The sequence below is a fragment of the Leucopleurus acutus genome (assembly GCF_964270905.1).
Source record: "Leucopleurus acutus genome assembly, chromosome: 20".
In the NCBI taxonomy this organism is placed as follows: domain Eukaryota; kingdom Metazoa; phylum Chordata; class Mammalia; order Artiodactyla; family Delphinidae; genus Leucopleurus; species Leucopleurus acutus.
In genome coordinates, this window is record NC_139162.1 from 51,514,072 (window position 1) to 51,523,810 (window position 9,739).

General features: G+C 55.2%; 1 protein-coding gene across 2 annotated transcripts; it reads left to right on the forward strand.

Moving 5' to 3' along the window:
• Positions 1–4,218: 4,218 nt before the first annotated feature.
• Positions 4,219–7,866, forward strand: EMP3 (epithelial membrane protein 3 (MAM blood group)). 2 transcript variants are annotated; one of them, XM_082861866.1, is made up of 5 exons: positions 4,219–4,307; positions 5,310–5,402; positions 5,644–5,746; positions 6,628–6,768; positions 7,605–7,866. In XM_082861866.1, exons 2-5 carry the CDS (start codon positions 5,325–5,327, stop codon positions 7,772–7,774), a joined length of 492 nt encoding a protein of 163 aa, XP_082717992.1. In that variant the 5' UTR covers positions 4,219–4,307; positions 5,310–5,324; the 3' UTR covers positions 7,775–7,866. The 2 variants fall into 2 exon arrangements, with proteins under 2 accessions (XP_082717992.1, XP_082717993.1); XM_082861867.1 differs by having other exon boundaries at positions 4,273–4,307; positions 5,242–5,402.
• The last annotated feature ends 1,873 nt before the right edge of the window (positions 7,867–9,739 follow it).

Below are 9,739 nucleotides of genomic sequence, written 5' to 3' on the forward strand. Positions count from 1 at the left end.
CTTGGCCAAAGAGGGTGGGGCTCCTGTAGGGGTGGGACAGGACCCCTTCAGACGGCGAGCAGGAGAGGGCTATAGGAGGAGGGCGGGCGATGAACAGCGAGGGGCTAGGAATTGGAAGAGAGTGACCCCAGAACTAGCTCTGGCCTTTCTTTGAGTCTCAATTTCTCCAGTGGGTTGGAGTGGGACATCTCTAGGGTCTCTTCCCATGCCTCTCCCGACCTCCCACCTCTCACATTCTCTGTCTTGCGTCGCGGCTCTGACTCTGGCGGGGGGTCTTCTAGGCTCTCGGTATCTCCGAGGCGGGGCTGTTTGCGGAGGGGGCACAGAGAAGGGGAAAATCCCCCCAACCCCGTCGGCTGAGGGGAGTGAGGCCTGGTCCCTACCTGCTGGGCTGGAGTGCCTGACATGTCCTGGATGCTCCAAGCTCACTGTTGTGGTCTGGTTACTGGGGAGATGAGGGGCCAATGAGGCCTGAGGACAGCAGCCGGGGAGGGACCAAGGACACCGAAGAAAGCCGTGGGAGGGGAGACTGGGGAGGAGAGGCCGAGGAGGCCACGAGACCTGCGGGGAGCTCGGGTGCTATGAGCAGATGAGTTAGGGGAGCCCTGCGAGGGGCGGGGCTAGAAGGCTGCGATGGGCGCGGCTTCGGGGTCCTGCCAGGGGCGGGACCTGTGGGGGCGGGACTGTAGGCCTTGTGAGGGACAGGGTTGGGAGGGCCTGTGAGGGCGGGACTGTAGCCCTTGCGAGGGGCGGAGCTTTAGAGGACTACGAAGGGCGGGACTGAAAAGGCCTCTGAGGAGGGGGACTGGGTGGGCCTGAGGGGCGGGGCTTCAGGGGAGGGCAGAGCTGCCGGGGCCGGAGAGGGTTGGGGCTGGCGAACCTCAGCAGGGAGTCAGAAACCCGTCCAGGCCGGGGCTTCGGAGCCTTGAGAGGGGAGGGGGAAGGATACCTGTAGAGGGCGGGGCTGAGGGCATTGTGAGGGGTGGGGCTTCGAGGGCTGAAAGGGGCGTGGCTGGAAGAACACGGGAGGGGTCTGGTGGGAGGGCGCCGGAAGAGCGCGGATTCCCAAGATTTGTGACGGGGGTGGGGGACGACTAACTCGGAGGCACTCAGGCTCAGAGATCCTGGGGAAGGAGGTCGAGATGGTCTATTTGGGGAGCACAGGGTTGTGAGGGATGGGCTGTGTTTCCAGGAGGGAGAGGCAGTAGCTAAAAGAGCCTGTGGAGGCAGGGCTGGGAGGGAAACGTCTGAAAGGCTTTGGAACTGGGCCAAGGTCCTTCGGGACGGGGCGTGAGAGATGCGTGTCTTAAGCTGATTAAGACCACGTTATTTTGAGGATTCATCAGCAGGCACGCGGTGCCGATGCCGGAAATTGTGAGGGGGGAGGAGCGCTCACCGCCGCCTCAGGTCCTCGAAGCGGCTGACTACGCATGCGCGGCCAACGGCCTCGGGAGAGGCAGCCAAACACCCACAGCTGCTTTAGAGGTCTGCGCACTGAGAGGCGGAAGTGGGCGGGGCCTAGGGCGCTCCGTGCCGCGCCTGCTTTCCGGCCACGCCCCCATGACGGCGCCCCTAGCCCCGCAGGGCACGCCCTGTTGACGGCAGGCTGTTGCCCCCTTGACGACAGGCGGCTTACCCCGTGGGCCTCTACAGAGCGGGCTGGCAGTAGGCACCGCTCCCTGCAGGCTGGGTGTGCCCGATGCCTGCGGTTTCCTGTAGGAGGAAGCGGTCCGCGGGCGCTCAGCTCGTAGCTTTGGAGGCCCCGGAGGGGGAGATCCCCCCACCGCCCTCGGGTCCCCTGATTCTCCCCCTTCTATAGGGCCCTAGCATGGGGGACCCCCTGCCCCGAACACCCCCGGGGTGCCCAACTCTGGCGCTGATTCCGCTCTGGGAGCTTGATTCAGAGTCCTAGCCTCCTGTTCCCCACCTCCCCCCCTCAAATTCCATCTCCCTAGACCCTAGTCCCCAGACTCCTCCCAGGACCCAGGTCCAGTCCCCTTGCCTCCTTGAAGAGCATACGATCTCAGTCCCTCATTGTTCCCCCAGTGACCCAGGCTTTCTAACTTACCTGGGGAACTGATTTCAGACCTCCAGTCTCTTGTCCAACTCAAAGATGTAAACTGGAACTTCTTTATTCCCCACCCCCAGGGACCTTCATTTTGTACCCCCAACTTTGTAGTCTTGGGACCCAATGGACCCAAGATTTTGCCCCTTCCCCAAATCCTAGAGACCTTGATCTTGGGTCTCCCAGTACTGAATCCACTCAGGGCCCCAGTGTCTGGTATGACAAGCACATAACAACAGTGCTTACTTGGTGCCGGGCACTCCTCTAAGAACTGCTCCATGATGTATTTACTATTATTATTTCGATTTTACAGATAAAGAAACTGTGGCATAAAGAGATTAGTAACTTGCCCCAAATCACAGCTAATGAGTAAAGCAGTTTCAATTTGAATCCAGCCAGTATATCTCTATAGAATCTGTGCTATAGTGATAACCAGCTTCCAGGTCTCCCGAGTACCCACCCAGTCACTGAACTGCCCTTCCCTCACCCCCTCAGGGAGCCCAGATGACCAGCCATTCTCCCTCCCTCTAGCTCTGGCCCAATCAGATACCCAGACATCCCATCGTTCAGTTCCCTTCCCTTGTACTGACCCAGGACTTCAGTTCTCCAGCTCTTAATTCCATATTCCAGATATCTGGTTCCCTGTCCCTCATTTTTCACCAAGCACCCAACCCTGCCAAGAGACCCAGGTACTTAGTGGTGATCACCCCCCACCGTAATTCAGTAACCCAAGAATTAAATAACAATGATAACAATTATAGTTGACATTAAGTCCCTGGTACTGCACTTCTGTTTAAAACCCTCCACTGGTTTCCAACTGCACTTAGAATAAAATCCAAACTCCTCCTCTAGGCTTCAAGGGCCCTCTTTGATTTCCCTTCCTACCACTCTCTCTCGTTCCCTATGTTCTGGCCACACTGGCCCTTCTGTCTTCTTCTCAAACAACCTGAACTTGTTCTCAAAGGCCTGTGCATGTCCTCTCCCTGCCCCGCATTCAGATGACTCCCGTCTGCAAGTCTCAGCTCAGATGTCACTTCCTCAGAGAGGCCTGGCCAGATCACCCTTTTAAAGTAGCCTCCCATCATTAGCAGTCTATTTTATTTCCTTCAAAGCCTTTATCACTATCTGAAATCTATCTTCTTCACTGATGTTTTGTCTTTATCGTCCCTCTCCCTCAACTAGAAGGGAAACTCCATAAGAGCAGCAGGGCTCCCATCTGTTTTCTTCATTATTAACTCCTGGTTCATAATAGATGTCCAATGAATGTTTGATGAGGAAAGGAATAAACATGTTAGGTGTGCTAGTGTACTGGTATTACCTTATTCGTTTAGAATAAGTATCAGAATTATTATCAGTATTAGTATATTGTCAGTATTATGAGTAGTATTGTACCCACCTCATAGATTAGGAAACTGAGGCTCAGAGAGTTGAAATAATTGGTCAGGGTCCCCCGGGCAGGAAACAGTAGCCCTGGGTTCTTAACTTCCACCTCCTGCCCCCTTCTGGAGTTCCACACTTCCTCATTTCCCATCCCCTGACCCCCACCATGGTGCCAACGCCACCAGCCCTCACCTCACTCCACGCTGCAGGAATCTGGCCTCATCCCTCAGTCTCCCATCCCTCTGAGGATTCATTCCTAAGCCGCATCAAGGAAAGCAGACATCAGTCTCAGGACCAGTCCCAGAGCAGAGGCCTGAGAATCAAATCCTCCCACCCCTGATGCTTGCCCCACCTGAGGGCCCCAGCTCTGTTCCCTTCCTGCCAAGGACGCATCATCTCAACCGCAGGAGGGAGCCCCAGAAGATGCCTGTCTGGGGGCAGTGGGTGGGGGCCCAGAGAATGAGGAATCCGAGTGCCTGGGCCCTCCCTCTGGCTGCAGACCTCAGCTGGGTGTGGTGAGGGTGGGTATAAAAGGGTCAGTATATATTGAGAGGAGCAGAGAAAGAGAAACCAGGAGAGTGAGGAGAGAGAGGAGGAAGGAGGTACAAACAGTGAGGACAGGACCGAGAGAGACGAGAGGCAGAAGGAGAGAGAGAGGGAGAGAGGGAGACGGGGAGAGAAAGAGAGTTCCGGGATTGGAGGGGAGAAGGAGGGAGAGAGCAAGAGGGGAGAGGGAGGGAGGGAGGGAGAAAGGCGGTGAGAGGCGGGGGCCTCGACAGGGTGGAAGGAGGGAGGAGAAGGGCGGGGCACGGAGGCCCAAGCGAGGGACCAGACTCAACTCTGACTTTTTCCGCCGCGCTCGGTAAGTTTCCAATCCGTTATTCAGACTGGGATTCTTTCTTTACCTGGGTGTGCAGCAGTTTAGAAAGGAGACCCCCAGCTTGGGAGAAGCTTGGAAATCCTGGTAATTTAAGAAGTGATCTCTTTGCACTTGGGGTGGAGACTTGGGAAGGGGTGGAGCCCGGCAAAGTTTGAGGGTTCCCAACAGAGCCTTCCCACCCGAAAACTTCCTGCCGTTTTTTTCCTGTAGCTGTCCACTCCCCCCGAGGACCCTGAGGTCAGGGCTTCTCGTGAGAACAAGCAGAGTCTGGGGACCCTTCAGCCACCTCCCCTCACCCCTCTCCCGCCCTTTCTGGACACTTGAAGGGTCATGGGAAGCTGGCTCCTCCTTCTTGGGCCTCTCCCCACTCCCAACACGGATCTTGTCCACTTTCCCTACAAGGTGTCTAGTAGACACTAGTCTGGCAGCAGGGTGGGGTGCGGACATCATGGGCATAGCCAGGGGCTGGGGTTTCCCTGGTGTTTGGGAGGCAAGGGGGCGAGATGAGTCACCGACCAGATGACTCACCGGGTCCCCCGTCCTCCCCCCACCCCAGGAGAGGAGTGGGGTGACTCAAGTATGCCTGATTCTGGGGGCAGACCCCAGCTTCTGATGAATCTGAACAGGCGGCAATATGAATTTTCAGAACCTGGCCCATAGGTGCCCAGGGACAGGGCTCTGAGGAGATGGGGGCCACATTGCTAGTCTTACTCATTCCCGACCCGAGAGTCCATCCCTGGCCCCCTGCAGGCCCTGGGGAATTCAGGAGTCCGGGCCCCGGGCCCCCAGCCCCCTCCTCCTTCAGACCCAGGAGTCTGGAGCCCAGCCTCCTCCTCTCTCAGACCGGGAGTCCGGGGCTCCTAGCCCCCTTTTCCATTAGACCTGGGAGTCTGGACTCAGCCCCCTTCTCCACCAGAATTCAGACATGTCCCCCGCCCCTGTGCCAACCTCTTGACGTGATGGTCTCCTGACGTCCCCACCCAGGCTTCCAGCGCAGCCATGTCACTCCTCCTGCTGGTGGTCTCTGCCCTTCACATCCTCATTCTCATCCTGCTTTTCGTGGCCACTCTGGACAAGGTAAGCTTACTTGGAGTAGGAGCCTCCCGCTCTCCTGCAGACTCCTGCCACGCCCCTCCGCTAGTCACTCTGGCCCCGCCCCCTTTCCCTAGCACTCACCCTTCTGAGCTCTGCGTCCACCCTACGTGCCTCCCCCCGGCCCCACTTTCCTACTAAATCCATGCTTTCCCATGGCACCTTGCCCTTTTCCTAACCCTTCCTAGTCTCCCTAACTTTGTCCTTGTTCCTCTGTCCATCCCAGTCCTGGTGGGCCCTCCCCGGGAAGGAGTCCCTGAATCTCTGGTACGACTGCACATGGAACAGTGACAACAAAACGTGGGCCTGCAGTAATGTCAGCGAGAACGGTGAGGGGTGAGGGGCATTGGAAACTGGTCTGCAAAAGGGAGGGGTAACCCCAAGTATCCTCCCGGGACCAAGGATTGGGAACCCCCCAAGGTTTGAGTGGGTGGGTCTGGGTCCCCATGCTGAGTGACCGAAGCTGATGTATGATGACCCATCTATCTGGATGGTAGGGGGAAGTATGCTCATATTCTAAAGAGGATGGGCTAAAAGCCCCACTCCCTGTGATTCAGAAGGAATGGAGGCCACATGCTCTAGGTTTAAAGAAAGGGGGAAAAACTCCCAAGATTCTGAGAAGACATGATTATGTTTCCAAAGTTCTAAGGAGACAGGTGTTCTGAAGGGGTGGCTGGGAACAATCTTTCCAAGTTACAATGGGGTAGACCACATTACGTTTCTAAAGAGGTGAGGCTGAATCCTTCTAAGGTTCTAAAGAAGTGGGGCCAGGTGCATCTGAGTTCTAAAGGGGCGGAGCTGCGTCCATAGAAATTTTGAAGTCAAGGTGAAAGATTAAATGCTTTTTGCCTAAGAGCAAGTAAGAATTTTTGCTCTTCTTCTATACAACATTGTACTGCAGGTAGCGAAAGCAACAAGGCAAGAAAAAGAAATAAAAGGCATAAAGATGGGAAAGGAAGAAGTAAAAATGTCTTGATTCCCAGTGAACATCTTTATATAGAAAATCCTAAAGAATCTGCAAACAGCTTCTAGAACTGATAAAGGAATTTAGGAAAGCTACAGGAATTGAGGTCGATATAAGTGATACTACTAAGTATCTAAGGTTGTATGTCTCTAAATGGAAGAAGGGTTGGTGGGGGCAATGACGAGCAAGCAGGTGGAGCTGGAACTCTGGACCTGCTGTGACTTCCACCTCTGTCTCCTATTGCAGGCTGGCTGAAGGCGGTACAGGTCCTCATGGTGCTTTCCCTCATCCTCTGCTGTCTGTCCTTCATCCTGTTCATGTTCCAGCTCTACACCATGCGGCGAGGAGGGCTCTTCTATGCCACTGGCCTCTGCCAGCTTTGCACCAGTGAGCACTGTTCCCTGGGAATTCAAGGGAAGGGAGGAGGCCTGTGAGGATGTGGGGGGGGGGGGGAGGAGCTGAGAATGGACATCTGATGAATGAAAACAATTCTCAACAACCCAAAGACCACCTGAGCTTCCTCCCTTGGCTACCTCTCTGCCCCAGGGACTTAGGGGAGTTGTAGTTTTCAGTGACTTGGCGGTTTGTGGTGTGCAGCTCTGAGTTATGGGGGAACGGGCACTTAGGGCTTCAAGGAGCCAGGGCTGGGGAAGGGGGTGTGGACAAATAATTTAGATCCTAGGGATGAAGGGGTGCCAGCAGGGATAGGTAGCTAATTAATACACCAGGAGAGAACTCTGAATCATAATAGTAGTGTCAGCCAGCTGCTGTTTCTTGTGGACCTACTATGTATCAGACACTTTAGGGAGTTTTATGTACTTTTCAGTTTTTTGACTTCAGGTGCAAAGGACTAAGTTAATCATAGTCATCAGTTTGGGGGAACATTATCTTTCTAGGTTCCCTCTCGTTCTATTAATTCACTATCTGTGCACTTGGCTTGTAGAAAGGTGCTCAAAAGTATTCCTTGAATGGATGGATGGATGAGTAGGTATTTTCGTCCCATTTAACGGATGAGTAAGGGGGGCCCGAAAAAATTAACTAAATTGCCCAAGGCCAGTCTGCAGTGGCCCCGAGACACGGCGCTGGGGGAGCGAACCACAACTCCCAGCAGGCAGCGGTGCTGCGCACTCGCCCTCCCGCGGCTTCTTTGGCCCGTGGGTTGTTGGGAAATGCAGTCTTCTTGTGCGGGTCCTGCGTCACGCGTGGTTCCCATCTCCCCACAGGCGTGGCGGTGTTTACCGGGGCGCTGATCTATGCCATTCACGCCGAGGAGATCCTGGCGGAGCGCGCATCAGGGGGCAGCTTCGGTTACTGCTTCGCCCTGGCCTGGGTGGCCTTTCCCCTCGCCCTGGCCAGCGGCATCATCTACATCCACTTGCGGAAGCGGGAGTGAGGGCCGCGCGTCCCCTCGTCTCCCCAGCCGGCTCCCGGCCCCTCCACCTCACCCCGAAGCCCCCACCCCGCCTCCAGAAAATAAAACCGTTTAACAGCTCGTTCTACCTTTGCCTCCTTCCTTCCTTCCATCTTCTGGGACCCAGGCTGCTCGTGTCTGATCTTTCCTGAATGGGGACAGCCCCCATCAGCAGCAGCTTGGTCTTCAGAACGTCTAGCTCCAGGCCCCCATCTTTCTCTAACTTGGGATACAGGAGCCTGCGGTCCCAGCAGCCCTTCTTCCCCTTCCACAGACCCGAGGCCCCCGGGCCCTCCGGTCTCAAAACTCAGGATTCCTCCCAAGACTAGACCTTCAGGCACTTCTAGGTAAGAACCAGGAATCTGTGTTTCCAGTCCTCTCTCCTTGGCCAAGGGTCTCTCTCAACCAGCGAGGCTGTGTGTCTTGTTCTAGATTGCTGTTAGACAGGCTGGGACCTGGGACCCTTTGCTACCTTGCTTGCACCTGGACAAATATTTCCTCCAGCTACAAAATACAAAGAAACTATAAGGGACTAACTGCGTGCATGTGCACTTGGGGCAAATTCTGGACAACAAGATACGAAGAGACCAAAAAGCCCAACTGCCACTTCTGAAGAACCAGGAGCAAAAGCAGGGTACTGCGCGTGCCCACTGCACACACCACCGAAGAGGTGGGCAAGCCACCTAAGCCACTCCTCTGGCCCAAACCCTGGACACACCCCTACCCTCACCCCATAGAAGGGGCAAGCTCACCCCACTTCAAGGGAAACTGTTGTTTGTTCTCTCTCCCCCCTGCTGCAGCAGGAACCCCAATAAAGCCTCGCCTGAATTTCTTATCTGGCCTCTGGATTAAGGAGGCCAAGAACCGTGGTTGGTAACAGTTGGGTCTCTTTTTTTTCTCCCTCTGACCCTTCCTCTGAGAAGACTCTTTTCCATTTCCCTCTTGGAACCCAACCCCTCTTCTTCCCCCACCCTCTCCAAATGCCGCCTCTAATCCATATGACAACTTAGTAAGAATTAGATGACACCCCCCCTTCTCCAGGCTTACTCAACCCCACATCAAGACACACGTGGGACGGGGAGAGGCTGGCTTTTACACCAACCCGTCTCCTGGCTGTGTGTCTTTGTGCAGTGAACAATCTGTCCTATCTTCTGTGTTCAGAAGACTCAGTCTTTTGGGGAACCAGGGCTCTGCTCAGGGGTCAGGTCCTCCCTAAGATCCTCTTCTGTGACCCACAGCCAGTCTATTTCACCAACTCCAAACCCAGACTCTCTCTAGGACTACAGCTTCCTTTGCCCGGGACCCACCCAAAATGCATTCCCCCAAGACCCAGAGTCTCTTCTTTCCAGGATTCCAATGCCTTCCTTCCCTCCAACCGCTGCGGCTACCCCACTCATCCAGATTTATGAAACATGATTTATTCCTTTGCGAGAGGGGACAGGGGAGAAATTGATAGACCAATAAATATTGCACAGGCCACTGGTGGAGGCAAGATCCAGGCTGAGGTAGTTTCTGTAGAAAGGCTGAGGGACCTGGGCAGGGAAGGCGCCTGAGTTTTGTTGTTGGGCCTGAGTGGACGTGAGCCTTGGGGTGAGGATAGTTTCTGGTTCCTCCTGGCCCAGCTTTCTGCCTGGCACAAGGCTCCCAACCCCTTCAGCCTGGACAAGCTGATCCACAGTTGACCAAATGGCCTGCCTTATAAGTAGCTGCAATTGATAGAAAGATCAGGTCTCCTCTAAAAATTCTGATTGGTTTCTTCCATGCAGGGACAACTGGCTGCCCTAGGTTGGTTGTGCCCAACAGCTGTCATTGGCGGTTTGCCAGAGAACCGGGCTAAAAGGCTCTCATTGGACGTGGGCTGGAGCTCCGCCTCGGTAAACACGATGGGCAGTCTGCCCGGTACAGGCTAAAAAGACAGTGATATATAGCCTCGGGAGGGCACAGTTT

Bases quoted from the DNA above. Each gene is read 5' to 3' on its own strand.
- EMP3 (XM_082861866.1), top strand. From the start codon at position 5,325: ATGTCACTCCTCCTGCTGGTGGTCTCTGCCCTTCACATCCTCATTCTC. The intron at 5,403-5,643 runs GTAAGCTTACTT...TGTCCATCCCAG, and splicing joins TCGTGGCCACTCTGGACAAG to TCCTGGTGGGCCCTCCCCGG. The intron at 5,747-6,627 runs GTGAGGGGTGAG...CTCCTATTGCAG, and splicing joins CAGTAATGTCAGCGAGAACG to GCTGGCTGAAGGCGGTACAG.